The sequence below is a fragment of the Phocoena phocoena genome, chromosome 2 (genome assembly GCF_963924675.1).
Source record: "Phocoena phocoena chromosome 2, mPhoPho1.1, whole genome shotgun sequence".
NCBI lineage: Eukaryota > Metazoa > Chordata > Mammalia > Artiodactyla > Phocoenidae > Phocoena > Phocoena phocoena.
Window position 1 is genome coordinate 173,851,656 of NC_089220.1, and position 23,692 is coordinate 173,875,347.

At 43.3% G+C, this 23,692-nt stretch overlaps 1 protein-coding gene across 3 annotated transcripts in view; it reads left to right on the forward strand.

Annotated features, from left to right (window-relative positions):
• The window catches only part of CACNB2 (calcium voltage-gated channel auxiliary subunit beta 2), a 397,653-nt gene that overhangs the window by 346,246 nt on the left and 27,715 nt on the right, over positions 1-23,692 (forward strand). For 2 of the 3 annotated variants that reach the window (XM_065870842.1, XM_065870840.1), the window contains exons 3-8: positions 6,776-6,898; positions 8,828-8,964; positions 12,547-12,623; positions 17,686-17,819; positions 21,748-21,828; positions 22,285-22,343. In XM_065870842.1, the coding sequence (XP_065726914.1) occupies positions 6,854-6,898; positions 8,828-8,964; positions 12,547-12,623; positions 17,686-17,819; positions 21,748-21,828; positions 22,285-22,343 (533 nt within the window). In that variant the 5' untranslated portion in view covers positions 6,776-6,853. Of the gene's footprint in view, positions 1-6,775; positions 6,899-8,827; positions 8,965-12,546; positions 12,624-17,685; positions 17,820-17,961; positions 17,982-21,747; positions 21,829-22,284; positions 22,344-23,692 lie in introns of all 3 variants that reach the window. The other variant, XM_065870841.1, reaches the window with a different exon arrangement.

The following is a 23,692-nucleotide window of genomic DNA, read 5'->3' on the forward strand; positions in this document are numbered from 1 at the left end:
TTATTAGCTATTAATGGCCTCCGAATGAAAATGGAAAAACATACTGTGCTATTCAGCATATTAAAATGCATCTGTATTAAGAAATGAAGAAATCGATGCGTGAAAATTCAAGTAGCTCTTCATCATGATCAGAATTCTATTCTTAATCTTATTTGAGTGAATTTCATTTTGCTTTTTAACAGTAAGTATTCCATCATTCATTAGCACATTTTTAATAAGTGAAAGAAAGGTAAACATTTGTTGTATCCATTAAGATGATTAGCTTCCCTCTTAACTCATTAAGTCGTTGTTTAGGAAGAAAACTCGAGTGCCGTGAATTTGTGATAATTTGTTTTATCTTACTTCATGACCAGAAATTTTGGGGGTTTGTTTTGTTTCGCTTTTGAGATTCCACATATAAGTGAGATCAGACAGTGTTTGTCTTTCTCTTATTTCACTTAGCGTGATCCTCTCGAAGTCCATCCATACTTTTTTTTTTTTTTTTTTTGCGGTACGCGGGCCTCTCACTGCTGTGGCCTCTCCCATTGCCGGGCACAGGCTCCGGACGCGCAGGCTCAGCGGCCATGGCTCACGGGCCCAGCCGCTCCGCGGCATGTGGGATCCTCCCGGACCGGGGCATGAACCTGCGTCCCCTGCATCGGCAGGCGGACCCTCAACCACTGCTCCATCAGGGAAGCCCCATCCATGCTTTTGCAGATGGCAGGATTCCCTTCTTTCTCGTGGCTGAATAATATTCGTGTGTGTGTGTGTATCTCACATCTTCTTTATCCGTTCATCTGTTGGTGGACACTTAGGGTGTTTCCCTGTCTTGACTGTTGTAAATGATGCTGCTGTGAACATGGGGTCTAGGTATTGCTTTAGCGTAGTGTTTTTGTTTCCTTTGGATATATGCCCAGAAGTGGAATTGCTGGATCCAAAGAGATTTTTTAAGTTAATTATCTCCTACTTACAATTATTGTTTTCTGACAGCCTTAGGTCCAGTGATTCTAGAACATTGTGAGAAAATAAAGTTGGTTCCTGCTATAAACTTCAAATGTATCTCTGACAGGAGCCTATGAGCTTCCATAGGCCGGGGCTCCGTGGTGCTGATGGAACTTCTTTGGCTTGTGAGAGATAGCAAGTCGTGTGGCCCCAGGGCTGTCCACCAGCATCCCCCCGAACTTTCCAGATGGGTTCCCCTGCACGTCTGTTAATGACCAGCCCAGGTGTCCATCTCTAGGCAGAGTAGAGCACGTGGCAGTGTGGTGAGGGTCAGAATGGGGGCTAGAGGGCCTGAGTCAGAGCAGAAACATCAGGAGAGTTCAGGAGGGTTCAGTGGACATTGCTGGGCCAGACTATAGTGGTGCTGGAGTCGGAAGGAGGAGGGAGGTGAGGAAAGCAGGTGGTTAGCACCCTTGGCTGCCTCCTGCTGTATTTGTAAGTGAGTTCAGTCATCCATCAAACTAAGTCCATCCTGGGAATAATAAACCAAGAGTCATAAACTGACTAAGCCAACTTGGAATGTTCCCAAAATAACTCTCAGGCTACTTAAAAACCCTCAAAGTTAGCCCACGAAACATTTCACCGTAAGGAACCTGGAGTGACGTTTTCTTACCTTTTTAGGACCGTAGTAGCTGAGGGCTTTAATTCTCCCAAGGCAGCATCCTTGGTGGCATTTTTAGAAACTATGAAACCACGTGTATTTTACTATCTCAGTCCTCTTTGAATGAAAGGGAGCTTTATGTATTATGAAAAAGAGACGTGAAAAAAGAAAAGTCACATCTAAATAAATAAAAATCATGATTTGATATTGTTATGATTTACTGGACCACAAACCTATTGAAGGGCAAAGATACAGCAATACATGACCTTTATAATGCACGCCTGGAGTTCTAACGTGTGACACTGCTCGTTGGCTGTTTTACATTTGAAAAAGTGGACTAAATTAGGCTACAAGGCAGACCGAGGCCTACATTTTTACCTTTTTTTGGTACCAAACAATTTGTAGAATTTTGTAAGTTATTACTTTCCAGTATTCACAAATTTCACACAGACATCTAAATGCTCAAGAATTGCCATCCATGTACCCCTTTGAATGAAAAGCAGGCGAGGACTGCAGAAAGAACTCAGGCTTTCAGGTGAGATGGTCGGATTTGAATATCCCCTCCATTGCTTGTGGCCCTGGAGAAGTTTTTCTGAACCTCAGCTTCCTCACCTGGGAGGAATGGTTGTTGCTGGGATTAAATTAAATGCAAAAAGCTGTGCATAATGCCCAGCACGGCACTTCACAGACATCCAGAGTGGTAGCTTTGATCATTTCATCATAAATCGTGCCATGTCCAAGACGAGGAAGGACCTGGAGGAGGAGAGTGAGGATGTCTTTGGTCATCGTCACTCTGCTGTTCCATGACACGGTGGTCCCATGACACACCTGTGTCACTCACTCATTGCCTTCTTCTGAAATGTTACTTGAAAGCAGGCTGCAGACACCAGGGTGAAATGACACAGCCTTAGAGTTTTTAGAGCACTTCTGCATGACTGTGCAGATAACGAGATGCTTCTCTTCTATAAGTTGGTATTTATTGGCACTTGAGTCCACAAGCTAAGTGGCAGCGAGCGTTTAATTCTGTGTCACAAGGTAGAGTACCAAGTACAGGTAGGTGGTTTACCAACCACCCTGAGGCTACGTAGCGTATACCGGATGGGAGGTACCAGAAAAGGCAGAGAACCAATCTGTTCCCTTTTTCGTTGGTTGGCACAGGAGAGGGAGAAGCGAAGGCTGATAGAATTGTGTGCCCCTCTCCATCACGTATCGGTCCTCCACGGCTACAAGACCAGTTAGCCAGGAACCCAGGTAGGAGGAGAGAGCAAAATAGACTCCGGCTAGAGCACTGGCCTGAGAATAAGATTCCCAGGATATGAAGGGGGTCGACTGAAAAGAAAGACAGTGGAATTAAGGGGGTCGTATTGTCTCCTCGGGACCCTAATGATTCTGTGGAGTTGGATGAATCTAGATCTGAATCTGAATTTGGATTTAAGTACCATTCACAATAGTCAGTTCTGATGGGACCCTGCCTAGGGCTGCGAGCCATCTTTATAGTGACGTTTTCTGCCTTTCTTCCCCTCCAGCCATGATCAGGCCTTTCAGACAAACCTGGGAAGCCCTGGAGTTTTAGAGGGTGAACAAAGGACCTCTTGGAGAGGGGGACCTATGACCTGGGGCAGAACCCACTGCTTGGAGCTCGCCGTTACTTTCAGTCCTGGGGTCTGGACCAACTTCGCTTCCCTCGGGATCCTGGCACGTGTCAGAGCTCTGGTCAGTCACCACGGTCCACTCTGACCTGGTGTTCCTGTGAGGCCTCTAGAAGGACCCAAGGTTTCTGAGCTCTTAATTTGTTCTTGCTTCTCAGGACTTTGCTTTATCTTAATAAGGGAGCAAAAAAAAGAGAGTAAATGGCCACTGGCCTCAAAAAATAAATGCCCCGAGCGTCCATGAGAGTCACAAATTGTTATGACGGACGACATGAGAGGGAAGTGGTCCCAGGGCCCTGATTAGAGAAGTGACACTGGAAAAGCAAAACAGTACGGCAGGCTTCCGGACCGAAAAGTGAGCCAGTGAGGGGCAGCCACGGGGGAGAGCCCCGAATGACGGCAGGAAAGAGTCCTGTGAAGGCTTGAGCGTAGAGTCAGCCAAAAACGCAGATGTCAACTTAAATCAGGATACGTTTGATGAAAAATAGTTTCATGGGATGAAAAATTCAAAGAGTCTATGAGGGATGTTCCCTTGGGACCTAAGGTTGGTTTCAAAGAAAACGAAGCCTCTGTGTCCAAGGACTCACAAAGCAAATCAGAACTAGACAGATCGGACACAGCAAGTAGAGAGGATCCTATAAGCAAAACGAATATGGGAAGCCTTACCGTTTCTCATACCTGAGAGAATGTGAGAGAGTCCATGCTGGAGAGAACGCTCGGCTATATCTTGAATGTAAGAGTGGTTTAGCACGCACCTCACGGCAGGCATTAACCTGTGTTAACTAGTTTGGTGTGAGATGGGTTACGGTGCAGGGCACCAAGGAAACCGCTGGTACTGAGCCTTCGAAGGTGAGTGACTATTGGGAAACATTCATGTATGTACGGTCGTCCTTTTAGTCTAGAGAAAATGCTCATGTACTGAGCTCACTCTATGTACCGAACAGTAGCCTAGCCTTGGAAACACACTCCATGAGATCAAAGGAATTTGTTCAGACTACGCTCCCTGTAAATAAATCAACATTCAAATCCAGGTTCATCTAAAAGCCTCTGTTCTCGAACCCACGTGAGTGGAACTGATGTAGATAATATCTTCCGTATCATAGATGTGCTGCTTGAGCTAGATGGAGCTGAAGTGAGTTCGGTGACTCCAAAATGACGTCGTCCGTTGATCCCCTCTGGCCAGCAGCCTGCCTCTTTCTGTCGAGCTGATAAGCCTTCTGATCTTCCCTCCACTCTGTCTATTCCACATTCCAAGTTAGAAATATAGTTCCTGAAGTAAAGACATTGAGGGACGGGCTTCTGCTTTCTTCTCTCCTACGCCGTGTGCTCTGTGAAGCCGATTCCTGTATGAAGCTCCTTGTCTAAGGGGAGCATGGTTGATTGTAGGAGGTGAGCCAAGAAGGGAATTCCACATTCTGAACTGAAGTCTTAATCTAAGAGCATAAAATCATTATCTGTGGCCCCCGCTTATTATAGGCTAACCTTTACCACCCCTTTATTTTATTTTTTCTCACTGTTCCCTCTTCCTACTCCAGTGTCTGAAAAGTTGGTCTTTGGATAAAAGACAAGAGATTTTCATGGGATGCTCTGTAGAGTTGTACATTTAAAATTTATGTCTTCCAGTGGTTTAAAAAAAAAAGATATATATATATATATATGTGCTATATATATAGGCTACACTTAAACTCTGTTATCTTTTAAAAATTTTTTAAAAGGTCCCTGAGAGAGACGAGAGATCATGTCATAGAAAAAAAATCTTGGATTTATATTTTTGGGATCAGAAACTCTCTTGAATAATGGATCAGTATACTCAAGAAAATGCTATTTCTAGTAGTAAAACTGAGTCTGATTAAGACTGCGTCTTATGGAAAAAGGCACCAACCTGTACTGCTGCTTGCAGTTTAAATGGCACAGCTCATCTGGGCAGTAGTTTGCAACAGAATTTTAAAAGGTCTTGATAACCCATGGCTTGCTTATGCTACCTCTGGGAATGTGTCCCAAGGAAAGAATTCTAAACAGAAAGAGGCTTTTCATACAGAGATTTTTCAAAGCAGAATATTTATCATAGTGAAAAAAAAGTTTAAACCCAGACGTCAAAAGAAAGTGTCGAATGGTTGAGGTAATTTTCTAAATGGTAGATTTTTGAAAGTCTATCATCTGTTAAAACCAGATGCGTGATAAGTGGCTCTGCCCTGTCTTCAAAATACGCCTTCAGTTATTTTTGTTAAAAATAGAGAATGATGCCCTAAAAAAAAATAGATAAAAATTTAAAAAGTGTATCACCTGAAAAACGATGTTAAGAATTGGGTGAAAACTGGGTACGAATCGGGTAAGATATTATGATTATAGCTATGGGAATCAAAAATTTTTTTTAATTTCAGGAAAAAATGGAAATACTATCACACACTCAAGAATTGTGTTTCAGTGGTAGAACCGCAGGCAACTTTTATTTCTATTTTTTTAAGTTTTATATTTCCATATGAGGAGTAGCCCCTCTTACATTTTTAATAAAAAATCGTAAGGGATGCCAAGAAATGCATTTCATGTCTTCAGTCCACTTCCTGTCTACTGTGCCCATGTCTAGAACCTGGTCCTCCTTTCCCACTCTACATATTGTGGATGGATCTGAGTAACTCCGTGGCTCTTTTGAGCTCAGTCCTCAACCCAGACAGCAGTCAGCTAGAATGCATTAACTCTGAAGATTCGGAAGTGAAGATGGATTCTTTCTGTTCTAATTCCCTCTTGTCCCTGTTATGTTGTAAACTCATATTTTAGTAGTTCATCTTCACCTTCATTACTTGTAATGCTCAGACCACATCTGAGCTCTTTGAATAGGAAGAACCTGCTCAGAAGAAATCCACATGCCCACGATGCGAAAGAAACACAATGCCAGTTAGAGCAATACCTCTTTTCACCGTTTCTGAGTTTGCCTATTTTTTCACCTTGTGATTAAACAGGTGTTGCCTAGATAGAGGACAAATATGTATCTGTATATTTGCAAAGCATCAAATAATGAAGGATGGCTTAATGAATGTTATCATCTTTAGATGCTCGGCAGCCGTGAATACAGTGTCTGTAGTCATAAGATATATTCCGTGGTTCTTTCTTCATCCAAAACATTGTACCTTTTGGAATTATGCCATTTATTATTAATTTAAAGTACACGTTTGGGGTGGAGATGGCAGTGGCTAAGTCTTTTTCACTGAAACACAAGAACTGGGCATTTCAATCCTGTGTATTTTTCTTGATTTCCGTTTGCTACAAGCTGTTATGTTGTAAACTCATATTTTAGTAGTTCATCTTCACCTTCATTACTTGTAATGCTTCAAAGAGCACAGTGGCCTTTTTCTAGTTTGGAAGTGGGTAGTATAGCTGAGCGCTCGAAGGTTTGTAAATACCAATAAGCTGTTTTGTGATAAAGAACCAAAGTTGGGAAAAGCAACAACAGTGACAACAGTTATTCAGTGTATGTTTGTACTTTGAGGGGGAAAGAGAGGGAACGCTTTTTTTTCAATTTTTTTCTCCCTTCCTTTTCCCATTTTAGACAAAGCCCGTTGCATTTGCAGTCCGGACAAATGTCAGCTATAGTGCAGCCCATGAAGACGACGTCCCAGTGCCAGGCATGGCCATCTCATTCGAAGCAAAAGATTTTCTGCATGTTAAGGAAGTAAGGAGAATAACTGGAATTTCTATCCACATGATTTTTTTTACCTTGAAGCATCATTTCTTACTTCTCATTGCTGTGAAATAGCATGGCGTGTAGCTGTGGTTGGATAACATACACGTGAAATCAGTGCCTCTCGAGCTTTTCTAATATAAATATAACCTTTTTAAAGAAGAAAAAAGTCACAGGCCTCTTGGAACAACCTCAAGGCTCCCCTGGGCTCTGTGACCCAGAAATTGAGAACCACTGGGGTAGATGATCCTTTTTTTATACTTAACCTGTACTTTTTGTGTTAAGGTTTAACCTTGACCGTGTGTCATTTCCCCCTCGTGTCCCAAGTTTAACCATCTGGGGAGGGTTTAGTAATAGTATCTAGAATTCATGATGTCTCCTGTCTGCTAGCAGGGTCTAAACTCAGGCCACTTTTGCCCATTCTCCTTCTTTGGTGGTAAATTTCTGCAGGGGAAGGGGGAATGGATGCAATCACAGCCAACAAGACAAGAACCAGATATCGGGAACATCCCTTTTCCACCATACCAAAAGCCTCCACTTTTTGTTAACAGTGACTCGATCTGTAAGTTGGAAAAATTCACTCTTAATTAAGGTTTATTTTGAGTCAACATTTATCAGATGCCTGTTTTGCAGAACACTGTATGAAATGGCCACAAATTCCCCTTACATGTTGTAGGTGTGTGAGTCTGAGGTTTCCTTGAGCCTGCAGGAATTTACAATTGGAGCACTTCCAGCTGGGGGACGGTCTCTCCTAGGGAGCATTTGTAAAAAAATTTTTTACGGTTCCAAGGATTTTTTTATTTTATTTTATTGAAGTATAGTTGATTTACAATGTTGTGTTAATTTCTTCCATACAGCAAAGTGATTCCGTTATACACATATATATATTCTTTGTAATATTTTTGGAGAGGGAGTAGGGGAGGGAAGGAATGGGAGTTTGGGATTAGCAGAGGCAAAGTACTGTCGTACATAGGATGGAGCATATGCCGGTTTAACTGCTCAAGCACTAAAGGCTGTGACCAAGCAGTGATAACTGCCAATGAAAAGAGACTAGAGAGGAAAAAAAAAAAAAAGAGAGACTAGAGAATGTAGAGCCTGCCATTTCTTTAACTTTTCAAAAGAGCTGTTATTTCTATTTGGCCAGGAAGGGAAGACAGAAAATAATTTCTGAAGTATGGCATGCCTAGAATCTCACTTTACAACAGGAAGTTAGATGGATCTAGGCTCTCATCCCCAAGGGCTGATGCTTAGAGAAGAAGGAAAAGAAAAACAGAGTGGATACTCTTCTTTGAAATGTTCGAGAACAGGCTTGAAAAATACTATTCAGCCAAGGGACATCAAACCGTATCCTAAAGATTTAGGATAGATAGTCCAGGCACAAGAGAGAAATCGCCAACATCCACGTAAGTGGAGAAGTCATTTGTGAACGCCGGACTGTGGTCATTGTACACCTGTTTGCACAAAGGTAAATTTTGCTCTGACATCAAATATTTCATGTCGATGTCAATATTTCTCACTCACTCTTAATACTTCTAATTAATCTGATTATATAAGAGGAGGACCTCTGTAACACTCCCTAGTTCCCGCTAGTCTCTTGTCAGGAAGACCTGTTCATCTTTGAACAAGAAGAGTTTATCCTACTCATGGTGCCAGCCGCTGCAGTGGAATTCAGGAAGGTCTCAAGGCCAGGAAAGTGAAGGCAGAGTCAGGCGGGAGATGGACTGTTGAGCTCCCGGAAAATACTTTGCTCTTAGCACACACTCAGCACGTGAACAGGGTTTCCTGACTTGCGATATTTGAGTTCGCTGTAACTGCCACAATACTTATCTCCAGTGAAAATGGTCAATGGGGAAGAAAAAGGATGTGAAGATTTGTTTAACTTCTGCGCACTGATTTTGACAATTCTGATTTTCCGTTTAGAAATTTAACAATGACTGGTGGATAGGGCGATTGGTTAAAGAAGGCTGTGAAATCGGATTCGTTCCCAGCCCAGTCAAGCTCGAGAATACGAGGCTACAGCATGAACAGAGAGCCAAGCAAGGGAGGTTCTACTCCAGGTAGGAGCAAAGCACCAAGTGCTTGCGTCAGAGTCCAGACTGTACTGTCATTTGTGTACTGTCAGTTGCCGGAGTCTGCAGTCTTTGTTATGCGTTAAAAAGCAGACTGGTGAGAGCATCACAAATCCTGCATTTAGAACACTTCATCCAGCCTCTCATTTTCATCCCCTTCTGGAGAGAGTCAAATTAAGTATGACCGTGAATGAAAAGAGCTAAGGTCATAGAGTATTAAATCCAGGCTTCAGTGCAGAGGAAATTCTGAAGTTTAATCTTTTGCTGAACGTACTCCGGCATCGAGCAATCCCGGTGACTAATCCCAGTGTCCACAGCCGCCTGGCATGGCCGGAAGATGTTTCAGAAATGACCATCTCAGATTTCAGCAAAGAGCAGCTCTCGTGGTCTTTTAATTTCATTTTCACTTAAGAAACTCAATGTTCAGTTCTGCCCCACTGCTCAACACTTAAAGGGAAACTCAGTATAATTGTCATTGCAGATAGCAATTAGATGAGTTATGTAATAGGCTGGGGCCAGATGATTTTTTTCCTAGGATTCTTGAGACTGTTTGCCCCTCACTAGAATCATTAGAAGGGCTCCTCAAATATGGAGTGAATTTTAAATTGAGCCCCTGCAGACAAGTCCAAGAACATGGTTTGCTTTTTCCCTGTGAAAGGATGTGTTACTGGCAAGTCTTTTTTTTAATGTGAATAGCTAGGCTTCTGTTTTCTGAAGCCTACATCTTATTTTTTTCCATAGTGATGCAAAATCCTTTGTCAATGACCATATATCAGTATTAGCAAGAATTTTTCCAAGTGCCCACAAACAAGTCAAATAGAAGATGCGGGCTTCCCTGGTGGCGCAGTGGTTGAGAGTCCGCCTGCCGACGCAGGGGACGTGGGTTCGTGCCCCGGTCCGGGAAGATCCCACATGCCGCGGAGCGGCTGGGCCCGTGAGCCATGGCCGCTGAGCCTGCGCGTCCGGAGCCTGTGCCCCGCAACGGGAGAGGCCACAACAGTGAGAGGCCCGCGTACCACAAAAAAAAAAAAAAAAAAAAGCAGATGCTTTGTGGTTTGGAACATCCATCTTCATTCACTAGTATTTTATAACTCTCAGGCTTTTTTAGTTCAGATGGATTCTTCCCTTTTTCAAGACCTCTAGCCCATATTTGACTTTTATTAATCCCTGGGTTATTGGGGACCCTCAGACTGGGAATGCATGTAGTCATATAAAAGTAGATGCGTGTAGATATACAAAGCTTGGGCATTTTTCTTGTAGGACTTTCAAGATCTGATACCATTTATTTGATTTCTAGCCTTGTATTGGCTTTATTGTATCTTTTTCTATTCTCTGTATTGATAATGGTTTCTTAATGCTAGTTAATAAAATCTTTCTCTGCTTCTTCATATACAAACTGAGAAAGGAAAACTACTTCTCAAGGAGTAGGATGGGAGACATTTTTGCCAAATTGTTAAGAAGGCAGGGTTTCCTTTGCCTCCCAGCTAGGGATCCCTGGTCTAGCCGTTAGCGATCAGCTCAGCTTTATAAGAACCTACAGGAATGGTAGGTATTTGGGCCTCCTCTTCGCAGATGAGGAAACAGGCTAAGAGAGTTTAGGGAACTTGACCAAGGTTGCACAGCAGGTAAGGTAGAATCAGGGTGTAACCGAAATCCATCTGTCTGTAGCTTGACTTCAGAGGCCTATGTGCTGTGAAATCGTGTAACCAGGGCCTGACCAAGCAAGCACGGAACAAATCATTATTCTTGCCGTCTGTTATTATCTACTGTGTTGTTTTGCTATTGCATTTTTTCCTTAAAGAACTATAAATTATCTGTATTTGAGTAGTGTAACACCTCATACCTGTTCTAAGGAACTCGTTTACGTTTCCTATAACCATATTCATTTTCCTTTGATTTTTCTGGATTTTATTTTGTCCTGTCTCTTTACCTAAGCTTTTGCCTAAGTAGGTGAAAATACTGTTTCTTGTTTTCAGAGGTTTTTACATTTGTCTCCGAACATTTTAGATACACTTATGTTTTGAGGGCATAACTTTCAGGCAGTATTATAAAACTCAGATGTGTAAATTATAAAAAAAAATCAGCAGAAATCAAAGGCAGTAGAATTGGAGAACAGCTCAAGAGCATAGCATTTTTATAGAATTAAACATGAAGGGCAAATTTGCATTCTGAACATTTTCACTCTTTGCAATGTTTGTCACAATTTTACACAATTCAAATAATACTTTGACTGTTACGGAAATTCGAAGAGAATGTAAAACAAACCCAAGTTTGAACTGGAATTAGACTTAGCAGTTTAAAAAAAGAACTTGTGGAAGAAAACGCGTTGGTCTTGGTAATGGGTATTCTTGTATAACTGCCAGAAATGGCTTCTCTAAATACCACTTTTTATTACCTTTACATATCATCTGGTATCCTTATTAAACGTGCTGGGATATCTTTTAAGAACCTGAAAAAGATACAGAGGCCTCCTGGTTCTTGCTTAAAGCTTTCGATGTTTGTCTTTTTTACACATTAAAATGCCAGAATGGTAGCAATAAAATTCAGCCCGTCACTGGTATTTTAGTGGAACTTATTTTTTCATACTAATATTCATGAAATAGTAAATACATGTAAATATTTACAGAATATTAAATATCACCCTTGGATGCATAGACACTGTAGCGGATTCTTTCCACTAGACCCTGGCTTGGCTATGACAATAAACATTTGGCCATGAGACTGTCTTGCTGAAATTCCGTGTCACTCTTTTAAAATGTTCCTTTCTATCCGCCTCTGTGAAGGGGCCGTGTGGTGTATTATTTAGCATGCTGGCCACTGGTAAAAACATAAATGCCACCGTTCTCATATTAACCCCAAAGTTTCTAAGACACTAAGGCGTGTCTTGGATTAATGGTAGAATTTGGTAGTTCTGAAGTATACACTCACTGTTCAGATGGTTCCTACATGAACCAAGCTGAATCCTCCACGTTTAGCCATGCTTGAGGAATGTTCCAGATACACTCTGAGGGTTAAATCATAGAACACTTTCTCGTGTTCCCTCGTGTGTCTTTTAAAGGTTGGCAGGTTTTAGCATAGCTGTGTTGTTGGGGATTTTTTAATAGGTTGCTTGTAAAAACTTGAATACGTTCCATCTTGGTACACTAAAAGAGAAGCCAGCTAAGACAAAGCAGAAACGCAACAAGAATTAAACAAGAAGTTTGGCTGTTAGCCTGCAGGTTTACACACTGCTTCCGAGAGTCTTGAAAATAAAAAGCAGAGGAAATCTTTGCTCTTATCTGTCTGGGATCCTGGCAGAGAATTTGAGGACTGCAGCAAGTACCCAAGTTTTCTTCCATTCTCTCGGGGCCTTTTCAAATGAATCCCTGAATTTGCAACAGAGACCTTGACACGGCTATGTCGAGCACTCTAGGAGTCTCCACTGGGAAATGACTCTTTGCCTCCTTGGAGGCAAGACAGATTTAAAGTTCAATAAAAACATAATGAGTAAATCATGTTTATTGAGCATTACAAATGTTTTAATCTCCGAAATAAGTCTCAGTTGTAATATAAATTTTTGCTTTACTCCAGTAAATCAGGAGGAAATTCATCATCCAGTTTGGGTGACATAGTACCTAGTTCCAGAAAATCTACACCTCCGTCATCTGGTAAGTAGGTAGTAAGTGCTGAACAGTCCATACTGCATTTCATGCTTTCCTCCGTCTTTACCTAGTTGTGTGAGTTTCCATAGACTGAATCACTAGGTTAACCCTTGAGGTGTTCAAAGGGATCAGAAATGAGTATGGCCACCTGGAGTTAGGAACAATTGGGGCAACTTTCTTTCTGGCTTTGAAAGAAAAGAAACGTTGTCAGTGTGTTCACTGCTTAGATGATCAAAGTCATGAGCGGATTTGACTTTCTAGCCCTGGCCACCACCATGGTCCCCGGCAGTGTCACGGGCAGTAAATGGATGCACATCCACCTACAGCCACACTTGTAGGAAGAGTGAGTACTGTTTTCTTTCCAAAGTGCTGAAGAAGGACACCAACATGCATGTGACTGTCAGATAAACAATGAATAATATTTTCAGTATAAATCAGCATTGTACCAGACGTACTTGAAAAATGTTTCATTGTCTAGCTGAAATTCATTAACTGAATTCGCATTTGCTCAGTCTGGCAACTCTGCCATTCTGTGTTGAACTTGGAGTTCTATACACACAGGAGACGAATTGGTCAAATTGGATGAAAACCCATGATCAGAGTCTTAGTTCGCTAAGAGGTGCAGTTGGGGGCCAGAGTAACATGATAAGGGTTGGCCAGTGGAGCTTCTGTGTATTTCTAGGAAGCTGGAAGTGGGACGAGGTCAAAGACAGAGAAGCATGCATCTGTGGAGAAGTCAAGGAACAGCGTAGTTGCACTCTGACTGCCTCAAGAGCAGGACCGCCCCCTTGTTGCCGACGATCGTGCCTTGTTCCTGGATGCTGGCAGCTTTTAGAGACAATGCCGGGCTTCTTAGTAAAAACTAGAGGACTTGTTGAGTGAGCAAAATCTGAGCACCATCAGAAATAATTTTAGCAGGTATACTGATTTCCAAAACCATGTACTCACAACTAGCAGTAATTCTAAGTTGCCCCAAATTAAGTCAAATGATATGTTTGAAAGAAGGCATCGAAATCCTTTAGGTACGGTGTGAGGTTGATGTCTTCTCTTGATGGTTGCTGAGTAGATATTCCCTGAGTGCCCAGGCGAAAGGGGGCTTATCTATGCCCTTTCTCCAATGGGCGGAGTTGCAGGGATTATGATACAAACCTTAGACTCTTCCTCTGTGTCTTCAAAACTGTCCCGGAGAGTCCTGAGGGCTGTCACGAGGCTCCAGAAATGGGAAAACGCCAGTTCACATTGTGATAAAGTAGCAGCTCCAGCCCCAGACTGTCAACCCCACTTCCGTCAACCGGGAGGGTTTTTCCATTCCCTGTAACCGAAATGTAGCCTTCTCAACGTTTCGGCCACATAACGAGACCTGGCACGTGCTTCCTGAAGAATAAGTCAGTGTGTTTGGAAAATAACATTTCATTTTTGTAGCCAGATGTTAGGCATTCACGTTCAATTAAGAGTTTCATATGATACAGATGAGTTTTTTATTCAATGTCCTGCGATCAACCATAGTGGAAAAGAATATAAAAGAGAATGTATATATATATATTATATATATATGTATAACGGAATCACTTTGCTGTACAGCAGAAATTAACGCAACATAGTAAGCCAACTATACTTCAGTTTAAAAGAAGACAAGTTAACTACGAAGTACGTTCTTTAAAACACGGATAATTTTTGTTTTCAGAAAACAATCTCTCCATCATCTTTGCCTTACAATGTGGAAATGTTGACATTTTTACTTGGTAAAAAAAATTAAGACCACAGTGTAAAGAAAAAGAAGAGACTGTAAACTTCACTCCCTGAGCTTTATACAGAGACAGGACTTTGGAATCACTTTTCTGAATCCCAAGAGTAGAAAACACTGTGACTAAGTGAACAGGAAATATTAACCAACTGCAAAATGTATAATAGGTCCATCAGGCTCCTGCTATAACTTTCGTATCAATACTACAACTTACTTAACTGAAGACATCAGAAAATTCTACAGAGAGAGCCTTCCACCCGGCCTGCAGGGAACCCTGCCTAATCTATCAAACGCGGATCGGCCTCCTATCATCATCGTCGTCTTTGTTTCCCGAGGCCCTGCCTACAATTCACGTCACTCATCGCGAGACTAAAGAACAGAAGCATTTGCCCAGAGGAAATATAACTGGAGGTTCTCCAGGATGTGGAAAAGGAAAAATTTCCACCTCACCCCTGGGGAATGAGGAGGTAGTTGGTCGCACAGCACGTACCCCATACGTACACATGTGTGTCCGCACCCGCTGCCCCAGCATGCCGCTCAACTCCACCCAACTGTCTAAGATTACGTCTAAATCTAGAGTTCAAGAAATGTTCCCAAGGGTCTCTGCCCAAATAAATCATTTTTAAACTAAAGCGTGCTAGTGAAGAAAAGAAGCTCTTTTTTAAAGGAAGCAGTTTTTCCCAAGTAAAGACTAAAGTTTGCCAAGGTATGCCAATGCGAGTATGAAATTAGAAAGGGGAACATCTCACCTCTCTCAGCACAAGGAGAACCATCTGAGCCTAATAAAGTATATGCAGAGCTATGAAAAGAGTTGAAGGTGCCTCTTAACGCACAGTAAATTTCTTTAACGTGTCCTGAAGGTGGCCAGATGTTTCAGGATTCTGCGTCTCAGGACAAACCCAGATGCTTTTAGATTTCAGTTAACCAAAATCAGGACTAGTAAATGGCAAAGTCCTCAGTTTAGGATTTTGAGCCCTTGTGTCCAAATACAGGTAAATTTCAAACCTGACTCAGGCTATGTGAGGGGGCAGCCGAATATCTGGGCAATGGCACAGCTCACCTTTTTACACGTTTCCACTCTTCCTTTAAATAAAAAGCCCAATGGACAAATCATAAAATTCAGTTCATGAACTTTGCCATCCCAGGGTCCTGTCAACAGTGACAGGCCATTAGGTATCCTCAATTTCAGAGAGGCTCTCAAGGGGACTGTCCCTTGAACGTGGCCTTTATAAGTAAGCCCCGTAAAAGACTAGAAAGGTAGAAGCATGTGGGAATTGACCACCAAAAGGGAAGCTTATTTGATTTGGCTTAAGGCATACTATAGGAATAATGCAAAGCTGAGCCAGATCCTCTCCATCTCATCCAGGAGGACGTGAATAACGTGCTCCCTAAATTGGGATTCAGGGAAAAGCCTCCTCGGGTGGTATACAAGTCAGCATCCGTTCAAACCACTAGGCACGTTTCATAACGTTTCCATTGTACAACACGTGCGGAACCTCTTAGCTTATGCAAAGGCGTAGATGGGGCAAAGAGAAAGGCATACTTACTAGGTATGCCTGACTGTATACCTGAAATTAACTCATTGTGTTACGCCTGTCACGGGAGAAAGAGCGTTCTTACCTCATCTTCATGCAAGCAAGAGCTGACATTTGCGACACTGTGCTAACGTCGTCAGGTGTTCGCTCCATCCCAGCGATTCGACCTAATCAGATGCAGAGGAACGGTTCACCAGGAGAACCTAGTTTTCGAAAGGCTGAGTGAATCATCTAACATCCGTCATAACCTCAACACTGAAAAAATAACGTATGTGATGCCTGTCAGAGGATCTCCAGGCGTTTGGAAAGGTTCCGGGCGGCTGTCAGGAGCACCAGGGCAGCTTATTTTCACAGGGAATGGAAGCTAAGGTTCTGCAACACTGAGCCATCCGTCCTTTCGCAATAGTCAGTTTGGTCCTTAAGTCTGAATGTACTGTGGTTTTTGTTAAGAGAGCTACATGTGTGATATGATGCTCTCCCGGGGCGAGTAGATTTCTTCCTCTCTTCTTCTACTTGACCTCACCTAAAGGACACAATAATTTCCTAGTGAGCTCGGCTCTGTAATATCTTCCTGAATCCTGGCACTGAGGACACGAGCCCACTTGGGAAGCTTAGGCGATCGGATGAGGGCACCGGGATTGTGGCGGGACCCCGGCCGGAGAGTCATACAGCATCACAGAGGCAGAAGAGCTAGATGCCAAGATGTCATCAGAAACAAGTCCCTTCAACTCTGAGAATTTCTTTTCAATCTTGAAAAACAAGAGAGTTGCAGTTGATTTTCTCAAATGCCTTCCAGCCCTGATTCTCCCGAGGGTCGAATTCTCTCGTGATGGCACGTGGAGGCACAGTATAACCCTCACGGTGAGATGCTGGATCTTTCTTCATTGGAGACTTAATTCTCCAGGGCTCTGTCTTCAGAGCCCGAGAGTTACAAAGTTGAAAACGTGTGGAACCACAAATCGGAACCCCTCATTCTCCAGATGAGGAGGTCGGTGGCATGTTCTCTCGGGTCTGCCCGCCCTTCTGCAACTGCCTCTCATGTGAATCCAGTGAGTTTATATAAAATCATCGGGAGGCGCCTTAGGTCGTTGTATAAGATTCGTTTCATTTGGACGTCATTGGATCCAGTGGTTTCTAATCAGTCTTCAGTCAGGCCTGCCTCGGGGGTGCCCACGTCATCGTGAAATCATTTTCATGTGGTCCATCCTGGTTCCCTCCAGAATCATTTGCCTTGCGTATAACTTCTTTGTGTTGCTGGGTTTAGGATTTTCTATTCTCTCTTTCCCTCAAGTGCCTGTTGTGATTTCGGTGAAGCTTTCCACGCTGCCCTTATTTTCACACAAAACCAAGCGCGGTAAGATAGCAGAGGCATGGTGTGGTAAAGGTTTCCCGTGTAGTTGCTGATTATCTGAAAGCTGCTTTAAGCTCTGGGAAGAAGTGAAGGTGTTCTGTCCTGTTACTCATAGACAGTTGATTTGGAAAATACCGTATCACATTTGAAACAAAACTACAACTTAAAAACTTGTTTGTCTGAAAAATCTTACTCGAGAGATGTAGCATGAAACTAATGGGTCCAAGCACACAGATACCATGAGAGCATCTTTCTGTTTGATTTGATTACATTCTTCACGTGCTTTACCTTGAAATTGTACCTTGTTTACTGTGCTAAGCACCCATGATAGATCTTTGACTGTGGTTAGTTTTGTTTGCTTTTCGTTTTATTTTTTTGATAACCGATTTTTCCTCTCCTGTCTACCTGATGATTTTTGAATTGTTTGTCTGTATATAGCTATAGACATAGATGCTACTGGCTTAGATGCAGAAGACAATGATATTCCAGCAAACCACCGCTCCCCTAAACCCAGTGCAAACAGTGTAACGTCACCCCACTCCAAAGAGAAAAGAATGCCCTTCTTTAAGAAGGTAACATGAACTTCCAAGCTTGCGTCTGTCCACGTGCTCTGCACCACGTCACATTTCTAGTCCTGTGGACTGTCTGCGTCCTTGATAAAGCCAATAACATGCATGCTTTGTTATTCTTTGTCTCTTTTCCATGCTGCTGTAGCTAAGCAGAAGCAGAAATCGGTAAGTTCACATTGACATAAGCTGTGTTTATCCTGCCCCTGGCATCATTAGCATTCAATCCCACAGTTTTATTCGATACCAATCAGTTCTGTCCTGTGAAAAGAACCTATCAAGCCGCTGAGTCCATGCATTTCCAACCAACTAAATTCAGTGAGTGACCTGTGAAAGCACCATCGCAGTACTTAGCCTTTTTGATGGAATAATATCTACCCCGCCAAGGGCATTCGTTCCAACATTCAAGGAACGTCAAACGCTGACAACTCCATGGAATGCACCTCTCTTGTGCATGCTTCTGTCTCTTTCTCTCTCTTCTGCAGAAATTTAACTGATAATCAAGCCTATTAAAACCATCATTATATTCTGATTTATGATACCCAGATACATAGCTTGTACTAAAACATTTTTTTCAATTCTTCAATTTTTAATTTAGTCAGCATTTAAACTTCTCATCCACTAGGTGCAAAATCTGCCGATGAACAAGACCAGTGGGAAACTGCAGGCTTGTTTTGGCGGTTTACTGTGAGTTTCTCCTGTTGTCATATATAAACCCTCTCCCGATGTTACTCAGACCTCGGCATCCCCCCTGTCGGATGGCGGCACGGCGGCTATGCGTGCGTAGAGCCTGTGCCGCTGGCCGACCAAGATGCTACCCAGTGATGTTTTTCGTCCCCTGACTGGAAACTAGGCTATTTCTGCGCTCCACTGATCCCAAAGTCTGTTTCCTCCAGCACATTTTGTAGCTCCAAAGCGTTATTTTCTAAGGATACCTCCCCTACAATCCCCTTCTTTCCTTCCCTTCTTTTACACACCACTGCCCGCCGCCTGCTGTGCTGTGCTGTCTTTTAGAGTTATTCTTTGTGACGTCAGCAAGTCCGGCACAACCTCTCATGACACTCAGGGGTGGAGTAGAATCTACTCCCCCTTCGACTGTCCACGCCCTGAGCTCTTCTCTGTGCACAAGGATTCTGCCCTGTGGAGGAGCTCTGAGTCACCAGTGAGGTGTCAGATGCTGAACTGTGTTTCGTTTTGTTTTTTTTTTTTTTTTTTTTTTTTTTGCGGTACACGGCCCTCTCACTGTTGTGGCCTCTCCCGTTACGGAGCACAGGCTCCGGACGCGCAGGCTCAGCGGCCATAGCTCACGGGCCCGGCCGCTCCGCGGCACGCGGGATCCTCCCGGACCGGGGCACGAACCCGTGTCCCCTGCATCAGCAGGCGGACTCCCAACCACTGCGCCACCAGGGAAGCCCTCGTTTTGTTTTTTAAGTAAATTATGGTTGCTTTCATCATGGAAGACCTAGCCACTCCAGGCACAGACTAAAACACCTGGATTTTTGTGTGAACACCGAAAGCCCCAGCTGGATGTCCATCCACGACAGTGGGTCCATGTCTCTGGTTCTGTCTTCTTGTCACGGCTAAAACGTGCAGCCAGGTGACTCACAGTGTTCAGAGCAGCAGAAACCTAGAAACGCAGCATCGCTCAGCTGCTCTGGGCTTTACGGAACAGCGACAGGAACGAAAACCACGTTCGTTGATAGGTTTTTGAAGTTTGCTGACTCTTAAATTCCAGAATTTGAAAAATGTTTATCGTAGTTCTTCCACTAAATAATTGGAACGCATTCCACTTAGCAGGAAAGGATAGATGAAAAGGATGGTGTCACGATCCATAGAGCACAGAGTACCAGTATTCCATCAAATAAGGTCACTTCTGCTACCCTACTGTTAAAGAGGCTGATTTACCAGCATGGGTAACGCTTTGCTAGCTGGCAGTCACAAATCGAAGGAGCCCAAGACCCGTCCAGTACTGGGCCACTGCGTATTTAAAGACCTGAAATAAAATTTCTTGGGAGCTGTTCCTAAAATGCGTGCAACTTACAACAGTGGAAGAGGGATTCTTAGACTGCATAGTTACAAGGACTTGGTTTCTAAACACTTTCAACATGATCTCAGGTGGTATAGATGCGATGATTTCATGAATGAATTTGGCAATAATTTCATGAATGAATTTCATGTGATCATTTCACGGATATGCTTATGATGCCTTCGGCACCAGTATTCATTCTTCTTACGTTACTGATGACGTGGTCAGCTTCCATGTAGCGTTCAGAAACCCAAAGAAACAGCCTGAGATGCAATGATAAGATTATTTCCCACGTTTTAGGTTGCTTTTAGAGTGGTGCTTGTGTGGCATTTGTGCTGTCACCGTATTATATTTGTCTTGGTTGTTGTTTTTTTTTCCTTCTGTTTAAAAATGTATTCCACCTTGATTGTGTCTATTACAATTCACTTAACACTAAAGTTTCCAGCAGTCAAATCTGACAGCCCAGTCGTAGTAATATTTTCTCGCCTTGGATGAGATTGTCTGTGACGATCGGCAAAAGCTCAGATGGAACCTTTTGAATTCGAAATGCTTTTTCATCCCCTCCCCCTCCCCCCCCAGTGAGTTAAATTCGATCAGAGTCAGAAGGTTCGTAAAGGGCCATTTTAAGCAACAGTGACATGTTCTGTCATGCAGCCGCCTGGTACACTAATGACATTCACATTTGCGATGTGTATCAAATTCTCCAAATAGTTTGGAGAAGATTTTTCTTTGGGTCTGTGTGATTCTTAAAATATATATTTTTTTCAGACACTCCTCAATACAGGAAGATTCCTGTCACCATGATTTGTTTATCCCAGTGTCTCAGGCCATAGCCCTTTCTTCTACATAAAAAAAAAAAAAAAAAAAAGTCATTTTTTGGGTCACTTTAACATTTTCTGCCATTAAAATAGGGGATTTTAAGATCATCAGACAAATGAGTTATCTAATTTTGGGAAAAAGCTTTCTTTTCGTTATTTTATTGGAAGCAGGAGAGCTGAAAATCGTTGCAAGTTTTAGAAATTGCTACAAAATTAGGTCCTCCCCCTGCTCTTCTAAAAAAGAAAGAAATTATCGTGGGAGGGCATGAGTTAGTTATGTAACAGAAACACCTCCTAAACAGTTCTTAAGAAGCATATGAGATGTACAAGATGACAATGAACCTGTGAGGCCACGGAGGTTGGATATACTATCACTTGGATATATTATCACACACACTTGGATATATTATCACACACACAGGAACCACCTTCCCTCCAAGGCACATAAACCTTACATTGCGAGTGTTTAAGTTCCAAGGGATAGAAACCAAAAATCTAAAAATGTGAGTCCCTCAGCTGTGAACAGTGATCGCGATTCCCTCTACTGGAACAAGCGTGCAGGCGCATCTAAACTCTCACAGCAAAATAGAAACTGTCAAGTATTTGGTAATGTTTTGAAATGAGGTTTTATCCAGGTAAGACCAACATCCAGGACCCAACTTCTTTTCCTTGTAATTAACCACGTGAGGTCTGATCACGCGACTCTTGAGAAAACTCAGATGCCACCTGAAAAGCAACATTAACCTCTAGTCAAGCCTAAGAGCACCTCTCCTGCATGAGGCATGTTTCTGTCTGTTCTGCCAACTAGCTTCTGTTCAAAAGCAGCCCCTCCTGCTTTAGGAACGTGACGAGCATCTTTTAAGGAGAGCCAGAAAACTGTAGAGAGCTCAATCACTTCGAGACGTGAGGGAAATAAACCCACCCGGTCTTGGATTGGGTTTATTTAGAAAAAGAGGCAAGTGAAAAAAAAGGAAATGTCTGGAAAGGTAGTGCCTCGTATAGCAGAGTTGAGACAGAACAGTTTATACATAAAAGATTTGAGTTCCCTCTGCCTTTTAACCATCTGAAGGCATCTCCTCTCTCTCTGCAGACAGAGCACACCCCTCCTTATGACGTGGTCCCTTCTATGCGACCTGTGGTCCTGGTGGGCCCCTCTCTGAAGGGGTACGAGGTAGGTAGCTGCCCTCGGGAGTACCCTGGACCTTGCATGCCGAACTGCTTTGCAACCCCACCTCCCTCTCCTGACTCTTGAACTTAGAAAAGAGCTGCGGCAGTAAGGCATGTTGTTTTCAAGCCACGGTGTACATTGCTACCTGTTCTGTTCTATTTTGTTTTCTTGGCTGTCGCCTTGTGAGCTACAGTTGACTCAGTCTGGAGAGAGAGTATCAAATGGAGAGTGACTGAAACCCCTTGCAATGTCATTAACTGTCACTCCGAGGGTTAGTTTGGGGAACTTTGTCTTTCTGATTGTTACTACTGTATCAGAGCTCAGCGACGGAAGACAGGGGCAACCTCACATGCTACTTTTTCCCAGCGGAAAGCCCAGGTTTTCAGACGTTGTTAAGGGTAGTAAAATTGTTTTCTCAGAGTAATATCTTATTGTCTCTTACTGCTTACTCATTTGCAGGTCACAGATATGATGCAAAAGGCATTGTTCGATTTTTTAAAACACAGATTCGAAGGGCGGTGAGTATTTCAGAATTCTGGGTTTTGTGGATTTTTGTTGTGAAGACGATGAAACCTGGGTGGGACAGGCGTGTGATCCCAAGAGGAAAGTCGCCTCTGAAGTCTCTGGTGACAGGAAGAAAGCTCCGTTCAGTTCGATCAGCTTCAGGCAACATTTGTCATATTTGCTCCGCACATCCTCAGGTCTCCGTTCTCACACCTGCATCCGTACGCTGAACCTGGCCAAGCCCCTGCTGACGAATCTCACCCTAAATTCACGATCAGCTGGCCCTCGATGCTGCCCAGAAATCATACTCTATGTGCCTCTTCCGTGCACTTTTCTACTCTCCTAAAAGGCTTTCACACCATTTCCTCTCTCATCAAACCCTTCTCCTCTCGAGCTCTCCCGGGAATTTGCTTCCTATTTCATTGAGAAAACACAGAGGAGACGGTCCAAGCGATCCCACCACACATCCATCCCCCCTTGTGTATTTGCCGGAATGCTCCGCCTCTTCTCCTGTTACTGTGAGCAATGACCCCTACCTGGGTGCTAGATCCCGGTTCCCCATCCCCACACCAACACAGCTATCACAGCCCTTCCCTCTCTCCTCGGCGGTATTTCTCCTTCTAATGGAAACACCATCGGCACGTAAAAATGGAGTTGTTACCCCTTTGGCAAAATTTGACCTCATATGCCCCTCTAGCTGTCCCGTTTTCCTTCTTTTCTTTACAGCAACTCTCCTTGAACAAGTTGTGTGTACTTGCTCTCTCCTGAGTCTCTTGAACCTACTCCAGTTACCTCCCCATCACTTACCCCAAACTAGTCACGTCAGATCACCAGTGACCTTCACGTTGATAAATCCAGGAGGGGATCCTCAGCCCTCCTCCTAATCAACATGGCGGACTACTCCATCCTCTTTTAAATAGAAAGTTCGTAAAGGGCCATTTTAAGCAACATTTGCTTAAAATGGTTTCTAGAGCCATTTGTTTGGTTTCTAGAGCCACACTTTTCCGGGTTTCTTCTATCTGACTAGCAGCTCCGTTGTCTCCTTGGCTGGCTCTTCCTCATCGGCTTGACATCTTGGAGAGCCCAGGGCTGTCCTCTGTCTTCTCTATCCACACTCCCTCCTTCAGTGACTCCATTCGATGTCAGACTTTTAAATAGCATCTCTTCGCTGGTCTCTCCTCTGCATCCCAGACCCACACGTCCTACTGTCTATGCGGCAGCATCACTGAGGTGTCTCGTGGACTTCTCAAGTTTGACCTCCCGACTCCCCCCATCCTCGACCTGCCCCTTTCCGTCTTCCACCTCTCCATCCATACCTCTTCGTCTCTCAGTCCCAAGACCTTCCGCCCTGGAACGTGGACTC